The sequence below is a fragment of the Spea bombifrons genome, chromosome 2 (assembly GCF_027358695.1).
Source record: "Spea bombifrons isolate aSpeBom1 chromosome 2, aSpeBom1.2.pri, whole genome shotgun sequence".
In the NCBI taxonomy this organism is placed as follows: domain Eukaryota; kingdom Metazoa; phylum Chordata; class Amphibia; order Anura; family Pelobatidae; genus Spea; species Spea bombifrons.
The window spans coordinates 79,182,575-79,207,731 of NC_071088.1; the positions used below are offsets into that span (position 1 = coordinate 79,182,575).

At 38.4% G+C, this 25,157-nt stretch overlaps 1 protein-coding gene across 1 annotated transcript in view; it reads right to left on the reverse strand.

Annotated features, from left to right (window-relative positions):
- Nucleotides 1–21,346: 21,346 nt before the first annotated feature.
- GALNT17 (polypeptide N-acetylgalactosaminyltransferase 17) overlaps nucleotides 21,347–25,157 on the reverse strand; it is a 147,481-nt gene continuing 143,670 nt past the window's right edge. Inside the window, exons 11-12 of the mRNA XM_053454914.1 lie at nucleotides 23,717–23,884; nucleotides 21,347–22,246 (exon numbers count right to left, since the gene is read on the reverse strand). Coding sequence (XP_053310889.1) covers nucleotides 22,118–22,246; nucleotides 23,717–23,884 — 297 coding nt within the window. The 3' untranslated portion in view covers nucleotides 21,347–22,117. The remainder of the gene's footprint in view (nucleotides 22,247–23,716; nucleotides 23,885–25,157) is intronic.

The following is a 25,157-nucleotide window of genomic DNA, read 5'->3' on the forward strand; positions in this document are numbered from 1 at the left end:
CTGTGACAAAGGACAGTCCAGAAATAATCATTGAACAATTATCTAGCAAGCATATCATCCTAAAATCTTCAAGCAATTAAAAGCAAAAAATGTAAATCCAATAAACACTTCCAAGAATTCAACATTTACAGGTAGCTGGGATAATTTAAAAAAACAGATGTATAAATGCACGCTACATCCTATTGAATAGCCAATGATCCAGTGGCATTAAAGGAGATATCTTCATGTTGACCTTGTTTTACTTGGTTTAGCCTTTTCTTAATACATATGTCTAGGAATTATACAATGATTTCTAGGTAAGCATTTACCTATTTTTTTAGATTTGTGATAATATTTTTTTCCTGACATAAAGTTGTAAATCCTATTTTATCTAGTTGTTAAAGTAAGAATGTTCTGCTATCTGATGGTGTGCCAACAAGGCCTGTCATGGGATACACAGAACTGGAAACAATTGCTTAACATTGTAGGATCTGTCCATTAAGGAAATAATTGTTAAGATTGGTGAAGGACACACAAGAGTTGAAGACGTACCCAAGTATTTTGGCTTCAGTTTTGAAATTATCCTACAATTCTATTGAAATCCTTTGCTTAGTGAATATCAACCTGTAATGACCCTGGTAAGCAGGTCAGGTAGGAGCCCAGTCGCAGGGGATACAAGGGGTTCTGTCTGTACCCCACGATACATGACTGCTAGTGGGATGGTACAGACAGGCGCAATGAAACACAGCGCAGGCAGAATACTTTGAAATGTACTGTATTAACGAAGGTAACAGGAACAGCAAGTATAGGCAGTAAATCTCTAGGCAGGGCGGACGGCAGGAAGCCCACTGGCGGGGCAGACGGCAGGAAGCCCACTGGCGGGGCAGACGGCAGGAAGCCCACTGGCAGGGCAGACGGAAGGAAGCCCACTGGCAGGGCAGACGGAAGGATCAACACAGGGTCAGATACAGGGCCAAAGCAGAGCGGTCCAAACACTTTAATGCAAAGGCCCTGACTGAGGGGCAGAGCAGGTCTTTTAAAGGCAGGGCTTCACTCAGGTAATAAGGCTCAGCTGTACCTGGTAATCTGATTCTGAGCACTCCAGATGGAGGAGTGGTAGCAGATGGACATGACAGCAAAATAATTATGCATGGTCCGGGCTAGCAGGGTAGAATCCTGACACAACCTTTAACAAATAAACAACAAGCTATTAAATATTTTTGCTTTTGTATTATCCCAGGCTGTGTTTTATTATTCCCCAGGCCACTGTATTGTCCCCCAGTCCTGTATTGTCAGAAAAAAAAACACTTCCCCCAAATAAAACATAGGGAACATTTACCTTCATAAATTCTTAGTCTCACTGTTTATCTAATTACATAAAATGGGAGATGAGCACCTTAAAAAGTGTAACCTTATATTAAATCATTTAGAAGTGAAAAAAGGAAATGTATCATAAAATGAATGGTCCGAAAAAGAGAAAATATCCAGTGAGTGGCAGTTGTGTGACGCAAATGCCTTGATGTCAGAGGTCTGAGGAGAATGGGCATGTAACAGAATGACCTGTCATACAAGGCCCCAAGGTAGTCAGAGATGGCTCCAGCCTGGCTGTCAAACAAAGATAGCACAGGCAGGAACTCCATTGTTTAATTAATCCCATCAATAGGATTGCTGCCTGGGGATTAAAGGTTGAGTTGAATACATGTATCTGTTAATTTATGTTAATGCAGTTCTGTGGATATATGAGTCTATGTTTTACATCAATAAACTGTTCATTCCTGCTGTACTCAGTTCAAGGTAGTTGTGTCTACTTATTGGGTACACATAGCAGGGTTCCAAGGTGCGCATGCTGACTGGTGCTGGAAGTGATTCCGGGGACAACAGGAGGATACATGTGGGTGATCTCTGGGAGTTACTAAAGCTCTCTTGGTGAACCCGGTACAGGGCAGACTGGTTTGAGATGACAAAAATGCAACAGTAACTCAAATAACCACTCGTTACAACCAAGGCATGCAGAATACAATCTCTGAACACACAACACATCGAACCTTAAAGCAGATGGGCTACAGCAGCAGAAGACCAACCCGGGTGCAATTCCTCTCAGCTGATATCAGGAAACTGAGGCTACAATTTTCACATGCTCACCAAAATTGGACAACGGAAGGCTGGAAGAACATTGCCTAGTATGATGAGTCTCGATTCCAGCTGCGACATTCAGATGGCAGGGGCAGACTTTGGCGTAAACAACATGAAAGCATGGATCCATCCTGCCTTGTATCAGCGGTTCAGACTGGTGGTAGTGGTGTAATGGAGTGGGGGACATTTTCTTGGCACACTTTGGGCCCTTTAGGGCCAATTGAGCATCATTTAAACATGATAGCCTATTGTTGCTGACCATGTCCATCTCTTTAAGATCACAGTTTACCCATCTTCTGATGGCTACTTCCAGCAGGATAACGCACCATGGCACAAAGCTCACATCATCTTAAACTGGTTTCTTGAACATGACAATGAGCTCACTGTGCCTTTGGAATGTGGTGGAACGGGAAATTCGTATCATGGATGTGCAGCTGACAAATCTGCAGCAACTGCATGACGCCATCATGTCTATATGGACCAAAAATTCTGAGGAATGTTTCAAGCACCTTGTAGACAGTATACCATGAAGAATGAATGCAGTTCTGAAGGCAAAGGGGGTCCAATCTGGTACTAGCAAGCCAGTTAGTATAGTGTTCCCAAATACACCTTAAATAAGCATTCCTGGGTGCAAGCTTGGGGGACCTCAAATGTAACAGCTCTGTCAAAGAGGTTTGATGAGATTCAGTTGCTGCTCATCTCCCTTGCCTGCTTCTGGAGGTAAAACTGGTCTTAGAATCAAAAGTATTTGTTGTGCAGAATCAAATTAATGGGAAGGAATATTATTTACAGTAATCATTGAGACAGTTGAGCGATAAAGTACATAAACTATCCTAAAGGGTGACCCTACTTTGGATTTAAAGATCCCAGGGAGTCCTGATGTGTACACTTAATATTCTAAATTGTGAACTGATATTACCGTAACATTGTAATAGATTCTTATGTTTTGCTTACCTTTTTAGCCCCACAAAGCAAAGCCATAGATCCCCATTTTTATGCGAAGGAAAGGGGAAATACAAAAACGTGCAAAAAAAAGCAAGCTGAAAAGGTAAAAACACAGGTGCAAAAAACCCAACATATTAATCCATCTTTGTCATTCATGGCACTAGAGAAATGCAATAGAGCTTCCTTGCAATAGTGATTTTGTAAGTTGTTTTGCCATTGTTAACATGCAAGGGCATATGACCTCAATGGGCTTAATTCTTTAATTGACTGTCTACTTAACTTGTTAGTGAATAAACTCATTTTGTTTAGTATTTTTGATTAGATAACCTCAACAGTTTGGCTTATCAACTATCATTATTTTTTATTCATCCTCCTTTTTTAACATTTTTTAATCATCAATGACAAAATAACTTAAAATAGGTAGAGTAATACTTTAATATGTCTTATTACAACCCTTAAAAAACAATCCTCTTTATATGTAAAACAACTTGCTACTCTGCCCCCCCAGATATGCCTTATACCCCACTATATGCCACTTTGCCCCCCGATATGCCTTATACCCACCTATTTGCCACCAGTGGCGGAACTACCGGGGTCGCAGGGGTCACGACTGCGACTGGGCCCTGGAGTTCTGCCAGTCAGGGGGGCCCAAGGGGTGCCGAGCGGTTGCTGAAAACGACCGCTCGGCAACTCTTGGGCCCCCCTGACTGACAGAAATCCAGGATGCCTCTTCTCCCCGCCGCTGCCGCCGCCGCTGCTGCTGTTGCTGCCGCCATCGCCGCCGCCTGCCTCAGCGCTGCCCAGAGTGCAGTGTTGGGAGCGTGAGGCGTTTGTCTCGGGTGCTGGCGCTTCACAGCAGTGAGAAGGGGGGTTAGGGAGGGAGAGGGTAGATAGTGAGAAGGGGGTTAGGGAGGGTTAGGGAGGGAGAGGGGAGATTGTGAGAAGGGGGGTAGGGAGGGAGTGGGTAGATCGTGAGAAGGGGGGTTAGGGAGGGAGAGGGGAGATCGTGAGAAGGGGGGGTAGGGAGGGAGAGGGTAGATAGTAAGAAAGGGATAGATGGGTTGGGGGTGGGAGGGTGGGGGGTTTCCTTAACAGATTCTCGCACCGGGGCCCTGAGGTTTCTAGTTACGCCCCTGTTTGCCACTCTGCCTCCCTAATATGCCTTATACCCCCCCTTTTTACCACTCTGCCCCCCAGATATGCCTTATTCTCCCCTATTTGCCAATCTGACCCACTGATATGCCTTATACCCCCTATATGCCCCCCTCCGACTAACTGATGCATCCCTAGACTTGTCCCCTGTGCTCTAGACTCCCTGGTATCAAGTGGGGGCAGACAGTGGATGTCTCCACAATGCGCACAGACAACCTCCGCTGCAACCCGGTACTTCCGCCAGGGCCTCTATGACTGAGCACCGGAATATCACTGCATGCCGGTGCTCCATCATAGAAGCCCCGTGGAGCACAGGCATATTGTGAGCTTCCGGTGCTCTGAAAAAAATTGTCTTATGATCGAACAAATACGGTAATATGGGTTTTGAGCTAGTCACAAAATAAGAAGGTCTTTAGGACTTCAAAGGATTCCGAAGCTTCAAATATTATGTAGAAATACATATTTTTAAATTGAAATTAAATTTCAGCACATAGTGCATATGCATCAAATAATTAATTCAGGGAATAAAAACAAGAAGATTTGTAGTACAAAAAAAACAAAAAAACATTTTGTACAGTTACAGGGTTTTATTCCAAAGGGAGAAAGTAGTTTTGTAAATAATTCCTTCTGCAAAAGAACACATTTTAGAATGATATGCAATAAAATGAAACAATTATTAGCGATGATAAAGCATTTTTAAGATATGGAGAGAGCAACTCTAGATCGTCTGTGATGCAGTTATCAATAAGTTTGTCCAGAAAATATCTTTCTTGTGAATAATTTTTTTCTGCTCGTATCAGCTCGTTATAATGAATTTCACATGCCATCTTTGTGGAAAAAAATAACCTGTTTGGTTTATATATCCTTGAAGTATTTATACTGCTTTCCAGCTTGTTTATGAAAAGAAATGGTTCAGTAGAAGAAAATAACATAATATTTTAAACTATGAAAAGAATTGGTTCTCTGGAAGAAAATAACATAATATTTTCAACCAACACTTATAGCTTAGAAGAAATTTATGACATACTTTCCTTTCTATGTCCATTTTCTCTATACTCTTCATAACTTTGCTAAACCAGAAATAATGATAAAAGCTGTTTTACAAAACCTGGCTATTTCAAAAACACTAAAAACATGAAAAATAACAGTAGCATAAATGTGATAATTTGACGATTCCTGTATAATATAAACCAAACACCCTGGGTCTTCTCTGGGTTTTCAGTTATTTATGTATAAAAACACACTTTTTATTTCAATGCCATTATATTTTTCATGTTTTTTTTACTGCTCCTATATATATATTCAAAACACATCTTACATACTCATATTTTCTTCAACAGCGCCTGGTTAGATGGTACATTATTATTCCTACATATGTTGATTTCAACAATGTTCAATATTTATTGGACAGTTCTGGACAAGGCAAAATTAAGGTGCTTTGGGCCGTGGAGTAATTATATAGGAAGGGCAGATATTTTCCTTCTGTTCTATCTATCCCTCTCTGGCAATTTATTTTGTCCCTCTCACTTGCTTTCTCACTCTTTTCTATCTTCTTTAGCTTTTTTCTTTAAACTTGCTTGTCTCCCTTGTTCAGTTTTCATCCTATTTCTAGCAATAAGAGGTGGTCAGGTGCACTAGCCGGCTCCACCAGGACCCTTAATAATAAATAAACAGACGAAGGCTCAGCACTTCAAGTTGTGAGGTGTTTTAATGTCCACGCACAAACAGTGGCAACATTTTTACCCGTAGAAGTCTTAATTAAGCCATCAAGCTAGGGGTTGAAACGTTGCCACTGTTTATGCATGGACATTAAAACACCTCACAACTTGAAGTGCTGAGCCTTCATATGTTTATTTATCATACTTCTAGTAGAAATACCATGTTATTTTCAAATGATATATACAGTAGGGCTTTCACGCAGGGTCCCCACCACATAACGGCCCAACCTCTTAATCTCCAATGGTGGCTTTCATGTTAAAAAAGCGCACTCCCTCCACTTCCATGAGTCACTATGTTACAAGTCTGTACCTTGAAAACCATGCATCAGTATTCAAAGAAGGGATACGGGTGAAGGACAACTGTATCGAATTGTGGGGCTCCATGGCCTTCCCCAAGGTTGGGCCTCTTATAGCTGGACTTGTCAACTTAAGTTTCTGGTCATGAGCAACATCATACTTGCAATCACAATATCATCCTTTTGAAACCATTGCATTGATAAGACCTCATTAAACATAATTTACAGAAATTGCCAAATTTAATTTAACCTAGAGTATGCATGTTTAATGTCTGCTATACGATAATTGTAATTACACAGTCTATATCATACAAGAATAAAGCTTCATTGTATAAAGTTATAATATATTATTAACATCAACCTGAATACGAATTCCTTAAAACAATTATCTTAGATGACAGATTAAAGTAAATTACAGATTGTAAAATTAATCATCCAGTTATAAACCATGACTTCAAATCAACATCAATCATTTTGCCTTATTATCACAAAGCAGATCAGTGGCCCAAAGTGTACTATGTGAGAATGCGACCAAGCAAAAATATGCATAAGACAAACACGATAGTTTAGGCTGCAATAAATCAGCAGTATAATTGTAAAAATTCAGTTTTAATGTGCATTAAAAATATTAATAGCTTCTAACATAATACTTTTACAAAAAGATGGTAGATCCTTAAAAGTATCTAAATCTTCATGCAATGTAAAATGATTCAACAAACATAACATAATACCTTTCTAGGACAATCTGTTCAGCTGTTGCAGAAATAACCTTGCCATGGTGAGCCTAGATTTAGTGGTGCCTGGGTGCAGTGCCCTCTCATAATTAAAAAAAAAACCAAAACATGCACTGCTGACACGCAGACTCACTCTAATAACCATTCACTTTTACATTCACACATACATAAACACACAATTTCCCTTTCTTCCTCCTGTCTCTTGCACCACTGACCCTCTCAGAGCATACACTAACATCCACATAAATGCATTGACACCAAACACATACACTCTTGCTAAAACTATAGACTGACACAGTCACATAAATCTAACATGATATACTGACACACATGCCAATTCTATGTAGTGTCATACAGTATTATTTACATACACTTAAACACACACACCAATTTTCCAACACCATACACTAGCCTTTTGCAAATGGACCAAAACCAAATCGGAATATTTTTGGTTTTGCTTCCCTCCCATTTGGTTTGGACAGAAATTGTAGGGCGTTTTACATTTGGAATGCTTCCCGCACTCTCATTAAAGTTCTCTTACACTCTCATTCACTCACTATCATGCTCTCTCTGAATGGCTCCCTACCTTCTCCATCAACCTCTTCTCTGTTGTCCCTGTCTCCTTTCCCCGCAGCACGGCTTCTTCTCTTTCAGCTTCTTTTCTTCTGTTTTCTTCCTTCTGTCTTCTTCCTTCTTCTGCTGCTCCTTGTGTCTTCTTTCTTTGTCTGCTTCTCTGCAAACATGGGCCCTGGTGAACGTGTGCAAAAGGGCAGAGTATCTGGGCACACCCTCTCTCCCTGAAACCTTATTACAGGTGCCTAGACATTTTGCTTTTCTAGTGTGAAATTGACAATTTAAAAAATCAACTGGCATCTAAGAAAATAATATAGTTATCAACACCGAAGATTATTTATTTATTGTGTTATTATCATTCCTATATAATGTTGTGTTATGTTATTCAAATTTGTTTTTTCAATATTGACATCCACAATTCCTAATGACCCCTCAGTGAAAGTTGCACTGCGGACTTCCTTTCTGTATCGTTTTGTTCTGGGCATTCTGTGACATAGCAGAGAGAATTGTGGATGCTCATGCAACCCACCCAACAGCTGTGATTGGGTGTTTGAAGTTTTTTTATGATTTCACTAGTTAACATGAGGAAATTACCCAAAACAAAGTGACAAGGTTAACTTTAATGCATCCGGGGTATGAAATATACACCTATTTCCCAATAAAATAATATCATAAATAAGAAAGTGGGATGATTCTGCACGCATTTGAAATGCTCCTGCTGTAAACTAAACTTATTTTTATCCTTACTATTAATTTAACACAGGTTTTACTAAAACATTTTTAACAAACATCTGATCCTTGCCCAGTATGAAAATTGCATTTATTCACATTAAGTTGCCACAGCTCTGACCATTTATCTGGGTTACTTAAATAATTTGCCATTTGGCCTATCCCTGTTGCAAAAGTTTGTGTCATAAGCAGATAGACATACATTACCAAAAATACATTCTGCAACATCACTAATAAAAATATGAAAGAAAATGGGTCGAAGTACAGATCCCTGAGGTACCACACTGATAACCAGACCTTGCTCTGAATATACTCCATCGACTACAAGCCTCTGTTGTCATTCAGCCACGAATCTACCTGCATTACTGGTCACTCTGTGCACATATACCAAAAGTTGGAGCCACGGGGACAGCTGATCTCCTCCTAAACATATAGTCTTTCAATGTGGTGAAACGATCGCTCCTAGGAGCAGTCTAACAGGGCCCCTACATTCATTTAACCATATGACGTGCCTGGGGTCATCAAGGGGTTAATTGGTATAGCAGCAGCCAATTACATATATGTTACATGAACACTTGATGTTTTGCTAGCATACATGTGACTGGTCTCAATGGGAGTGCAACTGAGCATGTGCAAGAAGGTTTGATAATACTGCTTACTGGAAGCAACCAGGAGAGGAAATTGAGAAAACTAAAAGACTAAATAATATATGCATCTCAGCATGCATTAAAAATATTTTGGGAATACACTGTTAATTTGAGAAACTGCTTACATATCATAGATTCAGCTGTTAGTTAGCCATGGAGCAAAGCTGTTTCACACCATTACTGCATCTTTTTCTGAACTCACAAAGCAAATGGGAAAAAGTGTTTTGTTAAAATGTAGCATTGTAACCAATAGCAACCATCACCACTGCAACTATATGAAAACTGCTAAAATTATTCCCAGGCACCTTAAAAAAAAGTAGCAAAATCTATATACAAAATAATTGATTTATTTTAAGTAATCACTAAACAGCTCATATGAAACTGTATCAATATAGAAACTAATGTCATCTAAATCCATCAATTCATAGCGGTTAATAAGCAGTAGGGAGTTTGCCTCCATGAGAAAGACAATGGCATGCTAGGGGGGGTAAGAATAAAGTCATAAGTACCGAGTAAGTGTGGGTTTACCTCTTTATGCACAGCGATTCAGTCGAGTAGTATTAAGGACAGGCTGAGTGTGACAGAATGACCTGTCATACAAGGCCCCAAGGTAGTCAGAGATGGCTCCAGCCTGGCTGCCAAACAGGCAGGAACTCCATTGTGTAAACTAATCCCATTAACAGGATGGCTGCCAGGGGGAGATTCAGTAGCTAAAGGGGATTAAAGGTTGGGTTGTCTACATGTACTTGTTTATCAATGTTAATTTATGTTAATGAAGTTCTGTGGCTATATGAGTCTATGTTTTACAACAATAAACTGTTCATTCCTGTTGTACTCAATTCAAGGTAGTTGTGTGTCTACTTATTGGGTACACATAGCAGGGTTCCAAGGTGCGCATGCTGACTGGTGCTGGAAGTGATTCCGGGGACAACAGGAGGATACATGCGGGTGATCTCTGGGAGTTACTACAGCTCTCTTGGTGAACCCGTTACATTGGCGGCAGCGGTACGGAACCTCCTTGCAAACGTCCCAGCGGAGTACCAGCGAGTATACCAGCAGCAAGCTAAAGATGGGTCCAGCACTACAGGTATAACAAGCCAGGTCAAATACAAAACAATTCAAGAAGAGAAAATGCTAGATACTAAGACTACAGAACACCAAGCAACGAGTAGAAGAAGAAGCTGCTTTTTAAATGTTCCCGGGGTTTGGGTTGGGCTGTGCTGTCAGCGGCGTGCCTCTTGCAGGCAGGAGTGTGTTAGTGTGAGTGTCTGGTTGTGTTAGTGAGAATACGTCTCCGGAGATCTAACTCCAGTCGACCCGGAGCTATTGCAATCTCAGCATTGCTAAATGTATGTCCCAGCAACATCTAAACATGTGTAGTATGTGGCTAGCAATAATCCTGTTATTTGCATATGTAGAGGGACAAAACGTGTAATTGATGCCTTTATTCAGGGAACTGTATTTTAAACGTGAGACATTTCCTTTAAAATGCAATTCTTACATGTTCATGTGTATAGCAATTAGGTGGTCATGTATATTTTTACTTAGCCTGGAGATAGAAAATTTTACTTCTTTTACTTAATTTTATTCTTCACATTTTTCTTTAGCATGAGACTTTTATGGAATACAGCACAAAATTAAGTTCCCTAAGGGCTCTGACAAACACTGCATGTGGTTTAATTATTTTAATTTATTTCAAGATATGAACACTTTAACTTACATAGTACTCAGATGAAAGAAATTTTTATTTCAGCCTTTCCTTTAATTACTGATAAGAATTTTAAGTGGTCTGTCATCAAGGGCAAAATGCAATAAGAAATTGTCTGAAATAACTACAGATTAATTCTGGCTGAGAAATGCATTAACTTTAGCTTATTATTTTACCTTCTTTTTTTAGCAACTTGCCGAGTTATTTCCAAGTCACACACGTTAAGAACATATAAAAAAACCCCAGTGATCTTATCTTCAGGACTATATAAAAACATACATTAAAGTTTACACTGCACTTACCATAGTTGTGAATCACCGTGTCCTCAACAAATACCGTTAGTACAAATAACAAAGTAATAATCCTGCAAAATGTCTCAAGATTGTAAGCTTGCGAGCAGGGCTCTCTCCACCTAATGAATCAGTTTGTCTTAGTCTGTCAATTCTGGTCTTGTCATACCCCCTGAATATATGTATTGTATTACGCGCTGCGTAAATTGTTGACGCAATGTTATTGCGGTGGAAATATGTGTGTGCGATATTTTTCCTATGTGCGGTACTCAGCTTGAATGGATTTTAACTCATGTTACAAATTGTTTAACAAAAAGGTGCATCAATTTACATTATCTATGCTACAAGTAGCTATGTAATGAAGTTTACATATTAAAATAAGGAATATAAAACACAAGGCCAAGTTGATCCTCCAGTGGTTGCAGCAGAAAAAGGTAAAGATTCTAGAGTGGCCATTACAGTCTCCTGACTTTAATATCATCGGGCCACTCTGGGGAGATCTCAAACGTGTGGTTCATGCAAGATGACCAAAGACTTTGCATGACCTAGAGGCATTTTGCCATGATGAATGGGCATCTATACCACCTGCAAGAATGTGGGACACCATAGACAACTATTACAAAAGACTGCATGCTGTCATTGATGCTAAAGGGGGCAATACACAATATTAAGGGTATGCTTTGAACAGGGGTCATATCATTTTATTCTTTGTTGCCACGTTTTGTTTTATGATTGCGTCATTCTGTTATAACCCATAGTTGAATATAAATACCATAAGACATAAGAAATGTGTTTTGCCTGTTTACGCATGTTTTTTAAAAAAAATTCTACATAAATTACCAATTTTCCATGGCTATGCAAACTTTTGAGCACAACTGTGAGTCCTCATGTACAGATGTAACATCCAAAAAGGTTGATCAAGCATGGGTGAACTCAATGCAAAGTCTAGTTTCCAAACTGTTGTCAAGGTAAGGGATAAACAAGCTGAATCATGAGATTGCAAAGCAACTACAACAAATCAATACAAGTGAGCCACCCCAATTAATCTCAAAAATAAAGCAGGTTTCCGGTAGGATTTGTAATCCCCATACCTTAAGTTGAGATTCATTATATTTCATATAACACCGGTATTATGGCACGTGCAAATAGAAATTTATCTTAAAATGATGTACAAAGGAACAAAATACTAATAAGCTGTGTTGTTTCTAGGGCCACATATAGTAAAAAGGTAGATACATACCGTTGTGATAATGGATATTATAGATCAGAGACAGGGCCGGACTGGGAATGAAAAGCAGCCCTGGAAACATTTGGAGACCAGCCCCATATTGGTTATCTCGCGGTTGAGCTCTTATACCCACACCCACCCCTTATACATACCCGAGTCACACTATTTGTTATACAAATAACTATAAAACATTCTTTTTATCACATTATTTGTATTAAAATACCAGAGAGCAAAAGTGTTGTAGTGTAATAAATTGGTGGAACCAATACAAGCAATTGCACTTTACAATGTCGCGCTTGCATCCCCACTTAAAACACGCTTCATTTTTGTCAGCGCAGTCATGCATATTAAAATAACCAACACATTGAATTGAATTCCCATGAGGCTCAGCCAGACATGCTACTTCTATGATGCTGAGTGAGCGTCATGGGAAGTGCAGCAACAGTAAAGCTGCAGATGCTAGCTGTGAACTAAAGTTCCCATGATTCTCAGCCAGCCAGGTGTCCACCATAATGCTGCCTGAGTATCATTGGAAGAGTAGTCCACAGCAGCATAGATTTTTTTTTATTAAAAAAAGACTAATGTTAGTCTTCCTCCCAGGACCCTTACACACTACCTTTACACACACACCTGTCCATAAGGCATTTTTTAAAGCAGAGTGGCATATAGGGGTTTAAAATGAATATCATGTGGTACTCTGTCTCCACAAAAGCCTTATGCCCCCATATAACACCCCCCCCCGACTTACCACTGCTTCTGATTCCCTGGTGTCTGGTGGGGGCAGCGGGTGGAGGTCAGCGTTCATGAAGTTAAAGGGGCCGGCGTGCATCCACGGCGCCCCCCAATGGCCATGCCTCAGCTCTTCGTCCTACACCTTTTAAGACGTGGGATGAAGTGCTAAGGCATGACCATTGGGCGTTGTGGTGTGTGCACGCCGGCCCCTTTAACTTCATTAGGCGCCGGGGGAGGCCGCACAATGGCCACTTTCAATCCCGCTTGAATGTTGGTCTGCCGGCCGCCCGGCCCACCAGGAAATTTCCCGGTATCCCGGTGATCAGAGGATACTGTGATTCCGTCTGCATTTTGCTTTTCTCTGAATTTCTATAAAGAACACATAGCTGTTTTTATGCCTTGAGCTTTTTATGGGGAGGGCAAGCTATCCAAGCTTCTTGTCTGAATCTTAATTTTGGTAATACAGAATTGCTGCCCATGTACAATGGTTGGACTTTTGGAATGCCATTATATAGGGGTACGCGCTTATAAATCCAGGGGTTTCTATAATGATAACTTGGAAATCAGCATGATCTGGGTTTTTTTCTTGCATAACTGCTTTATAGCGGTATATCCTCTAGATGGCAGCAGGGACTTGTAAGTGTCTCTATTTATACAAAACAAGACTAAGATACTCCTCCAGACTTGCTAGGTGAATAACATTATTTTTCAGGTATGATTGTTCTGTAGAACATTTTAGTTTATGCAAATTCCAGAAAGCTTATATCATCAAGATATATTAAAACAAGACATTTGTTAATTAACATTTTTATTGGTGCATTCAAAAGGTTAATTGGTTGGTAATAAGGATCATTAAAATATATTTTAACAATATAAATACTGTTTAACAGTTTAAAACTAATATTTAATTGAAACAGTTTAAAACGGATATATTTGTAGTTGATGTAAAAAATAACTTCTGTACATACATTATTATGCTGAAACTAGGAATGTTGAATTCCAGACCTTGAAGGTTTTATACAGGTCTGTATTTATTGATATCAGAAGCAAATTAACAATGGGGTAAATGGGGCAATGCCCCTAGATCCCTGGTGGCAAGGGGGCCCACTTGCTCATCACTTGCTGTTGTGTTATTTATGTAACTGCACAAAAATATATATAAAATAGGGAAGAGCAGAACATAAAAGGCATAAAAATTCAGATTCCTGCTGCTAGAATAAAAGTGACCAGTAAAAAAAACTAAGGAAGAATTCAGTGCATGTTCAATGAATACCATTAAAAAAACATCTTGGGGATTCCGTTACACTATATGGCCATATATTGCTTAGCTGGCTACTACAGTGCCAAAAAGCTTTTTACAGGCTAACTATTATGTATAGGTATGAAAAGTATCAAATGTCTGAAGGAAATGTACAACATTTTTATGGAGGTGGTCACACTTTCTGATGATCAAATAATCAAGGGCATTTGATTAGCACCACCTGCCTAATGGAAGCAGTAAGGGTATTCATCCATGGCTTCTCCATTTTGGCTTTATTTTTGTCGAATAAATCATGACACGGTGTAATATGTCATGTGTTGTTGTTCATCCGAGGTTGTAGTTCTCTAATTTTAGACCCGCTAAGGAACAGATGATTGTTATTATGTCCTGATATGTAAAACTACACGACTATAGATACTCACATACAGTACATACATACACGAACACACAAAAGGCTTTGAGTATTATGTTTTAAGTTAGAACATTTGGAAACAGCATTTCCTGTAAAAATATGTTTCAATGTGAGGTAGACATTGCAAGCCTATTGGTGTCCTTATCACTCAAACTAACTATAATTGTTTGGACTCTGAATATTGTAAATATTTTAGCTCTAATTAACTCGCAAAAGATCATTAAAGGGACTAATTAAAACATAATCGTACTCACCTATGCTGAAGGATGGCATTTTAATTACGGGGTTCTTGATTTTATTGTTCATTACTGATGTTTAAAGGACAATTTACATAAACTATTTAAACTGAGATTTTATCTGTAAGTACATCGGATTTAGAGAACACAGGCAGTGATTACTAGACTTCTGCAAATGGACCAAAAATTATTTGGATGGATTCTTCTGCCCTTTGAGTTGACAAATTAAATTCGTTGTCACTCACCCTCATTCACCCTCTCATGCTCTTTTATACTCATAGTCATGGTCTCTCACACTTTCATTCATGTTCGCTCACAGTCTCATTCACTCTCTCTCTCAATGTCTCCTTACCTTTTCTGCTAACTGTTTCCATTTCCCTGCCTCTTTTCCTACAGCTCCTCTTCTTCTCTTGCATCTTTTTGTTCTTCTTCTTCTCCTTGCGTCTTCTCTCTTTGTTCGCTTCTCTGTGAACAAGGCCTCCTTCATGAAAAGGTCAAAAACTCTAGGCACACCCTCTTCTCTGATTGGAGGAACAAGGAGAGGCTTTCCCTGTAACTCTGCTTTTTTGCAGAAGTACTCTGAGGCCATTATAACAAAGACATATTTGTGGAGAAAGAGAGATCCAGAAACGCTTCTCTTTCCGTGTTTTATTTTTCCGGCCTCTCTGTGCACTTCTGCAAAAATGCAAAGCCACAGGGACAGCCTCTCCTTCCAAGCCGGGTAGATGGTATACGCGTAGCCTCCGTCCTTTTATGAAGTGTGCCAAAAGGCCTAGTCCACAGAGGTAAAGGGGACTAGACAGAAGAAAGAAGACAGAAGAACAAAGAGATGAAGCGGAGCTGTGAGAAAGGTGACAGGAAAACGGAAACGCTCTACGGACAACATAGGGAGACATTGATAGAGAACATGAAAGAGAGTATTAGAGAGTGTGAATGAGAATTTGAGTAATTGTGAAAAAACTGATAGAATGCAAACACAAATTCAGAGCTCTCTGCTTTGTTTTGTATTTGGTATTTGGTCCCTCCTCAGTTTCTGACATTTGTATGATTTGATGAAATTGTCAAATGTTGTTAAAATTCATATCAATGCACAATTCTAGTGGTTACCTGCAAGCTAAGGTTTCATGGTTTTCATTATTAAATGCATTTTTGTGGAATAAATGCATCAGCTGTGTATACGCTATTTTCTAACAGTTCTAAAATGTTCTTTTTCATATATTTGTGTTGTTAAATGGTCTATGAAATGCTATTTTTCTAGTACCATATTTGTGAATGGTTGCAAATTTGGATCAGATGTACTTTGCAGCAGTAATATTTAATATATTGTACAATGTTTGTGTAAACACAACATATATACATTTCCCCTTCTCTGCCAGCTTCAAATTCTCTTTTTCAGTGTACTATCCACTTTGGAAGGATTTCTACTTATATTCACCATTTTAATTTTGCCACATTTCATTCTCAGCTTTCTCATGTGTGTCAGAGCATGCCTAGAGGCCTTTTTATGTGGATGTCGTACTTGCAATTCCACATATATTTACAGAGGTGTCTAATGTTACATTGGCTTATTACAGCAGTTACAGTGCACAATGACTTTATTCTTTCTTTGCTCATTGTACAATATATCTATTCCAACCTGATTGGTGAATATGTTACAGGTAGTGCATATTGAAAATGTCTGACAAGTGCATATTGTGCAATTTGTTGGAGTTTGAGTCAAAGGCTCAATTTTTTGTGAAGGACCTTTTGACCAAATGAATCATAAGCCACAATGGCTTCCACAAGCCTTGTCATGGACACTACTGGCCAGGTACGGATACTTTGCCTACCCCTGGTTTGACTGCTGGGCTGACCTCCATATCTTGGCTTCAGTTTTACCTTTATATCCCACAAATCATACATTTTTCCACAATTCCACAAGCTCCCTACTTCCACATTTAGATACTGAAACTTTTTGTTGTTTATATTTTTAAAAGATACCAGAACAATTATTTTTGATACATATTTGTATTATTTTAAAAATTGTATTTTGTATGGCTTGTCCTTACAGTTGCATTATAATAAATGCCAATGTAGTCATACAAAATGAAGGTCATGCCAAGACACAAAGACGTTTTTTTTTGTGTGTACCATAGTATAGTTGAGACAATGTCACTAACGCATTGTTGTCAAGGACACAAATCACTGAAATGACTCCCAGAATTACAAAAAAGGAAGTAAGAGGCAGTTCATTCTTGGTAAAAGAAGCATTAATACAATTAGATAACATATGGCGAATGTCTCTGTCAAAATGATACTCTCGTAACACCGATAATGATTCCTCTTTTCTTTGTAGCTGTGGAAAAGGAAATTCTGAAACATTTAATTCTACGCTTTTTTTATATAAAGCTTATCACAAACAGAGCAGCTTTATTTTTTCCCCTTGATTCCTTCGGTTTATAGACTCATTTCTGTTAAAGTACATCAAAGATATCTTTCTGCCTCAGGCCAAGGTTAGATTAACATTTACCTCCAATGCTTTGTTAACTTTGTCATGTGTGTTATTATGGGAAGTAATACTGTTCATTGAGATGACCTTTGCAGATATATTACACTGTGCCCTGTTCATGTTTAACTATTAACTTATAGTTTCTTCTTATGCCTTTTTTGACCATTGTGTGGCGTGATTTGTGATGTGTGAGGTTTACAAAAACAGCATTTCTAATTAGGAATAGAGGATGTAGAAATCACAGGAGATTTAGCTAGCACAGAAATTGAAATGGTATTACAATGCACCATATATTTCTATGTTTCTGTATTGAAAAAAATAACGATGATCATCAGATGATTATTCAGTATCGCTACTTAACCCCTTAAGGACCAGGCTGTGTTTTACCTTTTGTACCATTGGGACCGAGGCTGTTTTAACACTTTTGTGACTTTCTGACTTTCTGACTTTTACCCCAAAAATCTTTTACTCATCCAAAAAAGCTAATAAAAAAACCTACTAAATATATTCTACTATTTGTCCTGAGTTTAGAAATACCCAATGTTTTTATGTTTTTTTTGCTTTTTTCTGCACGTTATGGAGCATTAAGTACAAGTAGCGTTTTGCTATTTCAAAACCATTTTTTCCAAATCTGGTAATTCTTCCCCCCATGTGCCATTTCGGGTATCTTTGAAGCCGGCTAACGCGATTTACCCCATCAAATCATACATTTTTGAAAACTAGACACCCCAAGGTATTTCAAATGCTAGAATTTTAACTCTTTCCATGCACTAATTCTACCACCAGTCTTTGTCAAACTTTGTGGTAGTAATTTATTTTGTGTTTTTTATCACTAAAATTGCTCTTCAGGTATGGATTTACAGCCCCTGGTATACATCACTTTCAAACAACACCCCAATATGTGTTCAGCAACATCTCCCGAGTACAGTCATAGCCCCCATGCATGGGTTTGTCGTGTTGTTTGGGAGGTAAAACGCCACATTTAGGAAGTGCACATTTTTTAACTTGGAACTTTTACATCTGGTCATTCTGCCCCCATGTCCTAATAGGACCATCTTTGAAGCCGGCTAATTCAATTTACCCCATCAAACCATATATTTTTGAAAACTAGACACCCCAAGGTATTTCAAATGCTAGTATTTTAACCCTTTCCATGCATGAGATTCTACCACCAGCCTTTGCCACACTTTGTGTTAGTATTTTTTTGGTATTTTTTTTTACACAAATTGTACTTTGGGTATACATTTATAGCTCCAGGTTTACGTCACTATCAAACAACACCCTAATATGTAAAAGAAAAAATGTCGGTGCGCTAAGCTAGTCACAGGCTCAAATAATACAAATGTATAATACGAGGCCTACCAAACAGGTGTAAGCATGCTGCAAAAACAGTGTATTGGCTGTACAATGTATACAAAAAACAAAAACTGTCTGTGCTTCTTACCCTAATAAAGTTGGCAACAAATATATAAACATAATGTAAATGAGAGGTTTTGGTTATATGAATTGGCCAAAGCATAATTAAGCTCACCCGCCACGTCAAGGCACACTCTCAATAGGGTGAGAACCTACTCTCACCTCCTACATAGTGGACACACAAAGCAGTTTATACTGCTACCAAAACCTTATTAATGTGTTGGGGGAGGTGCAATTAAACCTCCTCCCTATTAACCCCTGGACAGCAAGCTGCAACCAGACTGATGAGGAGCCAACAACCTCAAATATGTGCAAACAGGGAAAAGAAAAAATGTGTGTAGTTTAACAAATACGATCCATGAACTTGTGACAATAATGGCAACTGAAAATGTGGAGTTAGCGACTGTTGCTGAGACATGGTGTAATGAGAAGAATGACATAGCAAAACCAAGGTACTTAAAAAAAAACAACAAAAACATAGAAAAGACAAGAAAGGGGGGTGGCCCTCTATAGCACAAAATGTAACCTAACACAAGTCAGTGAGGCAAACATAGAATCAGTTTTGGTTACATTTGAACTTAAATAAGTCTGATATATTGACATGCTGGACAAGTAGAAAAGATGGAATTAATCTACTTATTGCAGAAATAGCTGACATGACGTTGAAGGAGAAGTTATAATTATAGATGGCTTTAATCTTCCTGAGGTGAACTAGAAAACCAAAACTTAAAAAAGTAAGCACTTAGTAACCATAAAAAAGAGAGTAAGAAAGATAAGTCTATCTATAAGATTAGGCAGAAACAAACAAAGTAAGTTAACAAAGCTTCAAAAGCACACGCAGAAGAGAAAATAGCCCAGTGAGTAAAAAAACAAAACAAAAAAACAATAGATGTTTTTAGATTCATAATCAAGAAAAGGAAAGTAAAACAAGGATTAGTTAGATGAAAAACAAAAGGAGGAAGATATGTAGAAGACGATAAAGGTCTAGCTGACTGCCTCAAATAATATTTTGGTTCAGTGTTTACAGACGGAAATGAAGGAAAGTAATCTAAGTTAAAAAAAAAAAAGACCAATGCGACATTTGATACATGTTAGTTTATAGCTCTACTTTAGCTGTCTAAGGTAAATACAAATATGTTGATAGGGCCTGACACACCCAAAGTTCAAACAGCATAGTGGTGTACTAGCATTAATGTTTTATTTAACCAATCATTGTTAAAGGGAGTAGTCCCAGAGGATTGGAAATTAGCGAATGTTGTACCCATTCACAAGGTTGTAGAGAGGAGTCAGGCAACAACAGGACTGTAATAGTCTTACATCTGTAGTTGGAAAAATAATGGAAACTATGTGAAAGTATATGATTGTTGAAGATCTCAAATCACATGGATTTCAAGATCAGAAACATGGATCTGTACTTGGACCCATTCTCTTTAATATTTTTATTTGTCATACTACAGAAGGTATTTATGGTAAGGTATGTTTTTCTACTGTAGACACAAACTTTTGCAACAGGGTTGATGTTCCTGGAGGGAGAAGCCAAATGGAAAATGATTTTAGTAAAGCAGAAAAATGGTCAGAGCTGTGGCAACTTACATGTAATGTGGATAAGTGCAAGATAATACCCCTAGGAAATAAAAAAAAACCCCAAGGGCAGCCTATAGAATGATACTGTATTAATGACAACATCTGAAGAAAGGGATTTAGGGGTAATTATTTCAGAGGATTTAAAGGTAGGTAGACCAGAAGAAATTGCTAGCAGAATGCTTGGTTGTATAGGGAGAAGTATTAGCAGTAGAAAGAGGGAAGTGCTCATGCCGTTGTACAGAGCACTGGTGAGACCTCAGCTGAAGTATTTTGTGTACCGTACTGGGGAAAGATGTAGATACTCTGAAGAGAGCTCACGGAAGAGCTACTAAATTGGTCCATGAAATGCATGATAAAACTTTACAGAAAAGTTTAAATGATCTTCACGAGTATAGCTTGAAGACGGGGGATATGAGCAAGAGTAATATCAGGAAATATTACATTACTGAGATGTGTAGTGGATGCATGGAATAGCCTTTTAGCAGAAGTGGTAGAGATTAATACAGTGAAGGGGTTTTAGCATGCATGGAATAGGCATAAGGTTATCAGACATATAAGGCCAGGGACTAATGAAAGTATTCCGAAGCAGATTAGATGGGTTGAATGGTTCTTATTTGCCAACACATTCTATGGTAATTTTACAAATGAGCACATTTAAAGTGAAGCACTTCCTGCTCAAGATGTCAACATGGGTAGTTCTCATGTCCAAAGGCAGCTTGTGTATATGTGTACACCATACCAGCATGTGCAGTTACCTTTGTCTAAGAATGAGAAGGTTCACTTGGCATGCTGACTGGGCTCAGTCTTCTCGATCTTGGCTCAACCCTCACCTTTGCCACTTCTAGAGTGTCTTCATAGAAATACATCCAGACATTTAAGTATGGCTAGAAAGAAACTGCATTCAAGAGAAAACCCTGGGTCGATTTTTAACTAATGTGTTCGACTGTGACAATTATTAAATCATTAAATCCCTTGGGTCTGTTTCGTTCATGTACTAGAACAGTATAAGGCTAGTATAAGACATTTTGAAAATAAATACAATCAAAGGCAAAACAATAATTATGTATTCATTAAAACACAGACACTACGTTTAGGCGTTTTAATTAATAGTACACATTTGTCAAGCTTTTTAAATCATTTGAAACAGTAGTCTACAGGCATGACATAACTGAATAGAGAAAACAACTTCCACAAACCTAAAGTGCTTATATGGCAATGTGACAATGATTATACTATACTTTGTTGTAAATTTATTGTGAGTTTTGCTTTTATTAAAGAATTACACATTTTCCAAAGAATAGCAGGCAAATGATCTTACAAATTGAGTTTGCAGTGGAACAGGCTACATCCATTTTGTTCAACTTTTAAGAAACTTCATTTCTCCTTTAGTTTCATGAGATGCTAAAAAAATGTTTAATACATACAGTTAAGTCCACATTGTGTGATCGCTAGGGCTTAGCCCTCTGTGTGCTAGGCACGCAGTTTTCTAAAAAAAAAAGTGTTTCATAACACTACTTGTTTGTGCTAATATTCATTGGCATTAAGGGAAATGTTTTGTAACCTTAAAGACATAAGTAGTTGGAAAAAAAAACAGGCATGCAAAAAAGGTATTGTACTGGCCACTTAAAAGCCTCCAGGAATAAACATAATGGATGATATTGAATTAAATTCTGCAATACGTTGATCTGAACCTGCTCCAATGTAAAGGAATACGCAACCAATTCAAGCCATGTCCTCTGCCTCTAAAAATTCTGGCAAATGTCTGTAGAAATGCCTTGTGCATCTTGGAAACAGGCGGTTTACATGTACTTTTTCTTCCAAATACAGCAGCTTGAAAGTTAACAGATGTTCTGGCTCTATTTGATAAAGTTTTTAATTGTCCATCTTTGACCTGTGCAACTTCGAAGGATTAAGTCAATACCACCATTGCTTCTACTTTCAACCTCTAAGCAGCGTCCAGTCCCTTTATTCATAATTGCTCCATTCTAGAATTAGACAGCAATATAAAAAATAGATTTGTGACAACAAGCAAGTGCGTAACATAATCAATCCATCACAAACCAGAATTTGATCTAAAGCACGTAATATTGTGAAATAATGAGAGTAATAACAAACCTGCTGGGTTACAGCTGAGTGAACGGAAGAAAAATGTAATCAACTCAGTATTCTGTGTGACCACCATCAATCATTCTAGGTACACTTGAACATAGTTTTTTAAGGAATTCTCCAGGTAGGTTGTTCCCAATATTTTGGATAACTAACCACCGTTCTTTTGTGAATTTAGGCAACCTCAGTTCCTTCTTTCATGTAATTCTAGAAACACTTGTTGATGTTAAGATCAGGAGACGATACCATCACTTCCGGCACTACCTTTTTTATGCTGAGCTGAAGAAAGTTCTTAATGTCTTTGGCTTTATGTATGTGGTTGTTGTCCTGCTGCAGAATACTTTTGGGACCAATAAGATGCCTCCCTGGTGGTATTACATGATGGATAAATATCTAGTTGTACATGCAAGGAACCTCCACCATGCTTCACTGTTGCCTGCAAACGCTTATTCTCGTACTGCTCTCCAGCCATGCAGTGAACAAACTGCCTTTTGCTATAGCCAAGTATTTAAATTTTGACCTGTTACTCCAGAACACCTGCTGCCATCTATCATTGACCCAGTTCCTGTGATTTTGTAAATAGCAGAGTTGCTTGACCTTGTTTCCAGATCGGAGGTATGGGTTTTTGGCCGCAAGTCTTCCGTCTTCCAAGACTAATCCGCACAGTAGCTGGGTGTACCAGGGTCGCACTGTATTCTGCCAATGCTTAGCTAAAGACACTAATGGACATCCTCCAATTGTGATGGGGAGTAAGCATGATCTTTTTTTTTTCCTACACAGCTGTTTCGGCTTCGGTTAATGATTGTTTCAATTTACATATTAACCCCTTCACGACAAAGCCCATACATGTACAGGCTCACGATGCAGCGGTTTTGCCTCACAAGTCAGGTTAGCCGTCGATCAAGGGAGGAAAAAAAAAAAACGTTTAAAACAGAGTTTAGGAAGGGACCAGCAAGCTGTTTTGAAAACAAAGGGTGGTCACACCAAGTATTGATTTGATGTACAGCTTTCTTCTGTTCACTTCCTTTGCATTTTGCTAATTGATAAAAATATTTTGAAAGCATTCTTACTTTACAGCATTTTTTCACACCTGCCAAACCTCCTGGTTTAGGTGGATGCCAGGAGAATGCTACAAAGACATTTTAGAAAACTGTATGCTTCCAACTTTGTAGTAGCAGTTTGGGGAATGTTTTACCTGTTCCAGCAGAACTGTTTTTGGTGTAGAGGAACTCGAGTGGCCCGCATAGAGCCCAGATTTTAACTCCATTGAACAATTGGAATGATGATTGATGGATATAAATATACACATACTTTACATAGATACCATATATTTACAATATTACAATTACCTGTATAAAGCTCCAACGTTTGTGAAGTGTGCTCTTCACTTTATCACAATCCATCAGTTGTGGGAATTTGCTTTTCTTATTGTCTACTAGGCAGCGAGTATCAGGCAAGAGTACTGTGCTTCCAAGGGTCCCCAGGTGAAGATAGCCTTCTTTAGTGTATCTCCCAAGCTAAAAGTATATACAAAGATATGTTTTTTCATTTTTTAACTACTTATTTAGGTATAGATTGGGAATTATACAGTTTATACATAATGTAAAGAAATATAATTACCATACCTTGGAGCTTTTAAGCTCCGGCTACCTTGCAGGATGTGGCCAGTGGGTGTTCCCGCTGACATTGTGGAAAACACCCCCATTTAAAGGGGAAATGGGCGTGTCAAGACCCAGCTCCCACAACCCGGAGGATTTGGGTGTTGACCCGGAGAAGATGTGCCTCACCCGGAGTTCTCCGGGTCAAACCCGAATCCTCCTTAAAAGTAAGAACAATTAAGGTAGGAATTAATGAATTCATATAAGGATTAACTCGGGGTAATGAAAATGTTCTCCAAATACACACAAGTTTACATTACATGTAAATATATGATGAAATATACATTTTGAGCCAGCATGTGCGATTTGGGTGAGGCTCACATTCATACAGAACAAAACATACTGAGTTGACACAAACCAACATAAGATGATACATGTTCAATATTTGAGTATCACTTTTTATTGCCCTAATATAACTAAATAATTTCTGTTCAACAAGAACTTGACTGGTGTAGAACTCCTTAGAATTCCCTGTTCATGCTCATCTAACATTTTGTTTTCCTGTTTTTATCCTTATTTTCCTTTGCAAGATTAAATCCAATAGAAGCTTAATTTTGTCCTATTACAGCGCCTTCCAAAACCAGTACACTTTCAAGAACTAACAGAACAACACGCAGGGTTAAAATGAACCTCTTAATGTATCCAGTTGCGTCAATCATTTTTCATTTGGCACCCAGGCATTTAGTCATTCTTTGTCAGTTCTGCAGAACTTATACCTACAACCAGTCTGAAAAGCCTATGTAAATTCCTATTATTATCATTATAGCTCACTTACTTTCAAATATTATGATGGCACTTTGTGATATATGATCATTTTCTTATCTATGTCACCATCACACAGTTACCGTATCATGTTCATGGAGTAATTGATAATAAACCCAACTCCCTCATTTGTTATCCTAATACAAAATTGCAACCTATGAAGTTACTGAGTCATGTTCTTTACTTCATCCAGAATCTTAAAGATGCATCACTGACTCAAACGATGCATGTAGCATTCATAAAGCTTACTATTTTTTTTTTTATCCACAGTAATTATAGGATTAGCTAGAATGGCAGTTATATGACACTAAATGCAGTGTTATATAATGTTACTTACATTCCATACTGCAGTATGATGACCCTTTCAAGT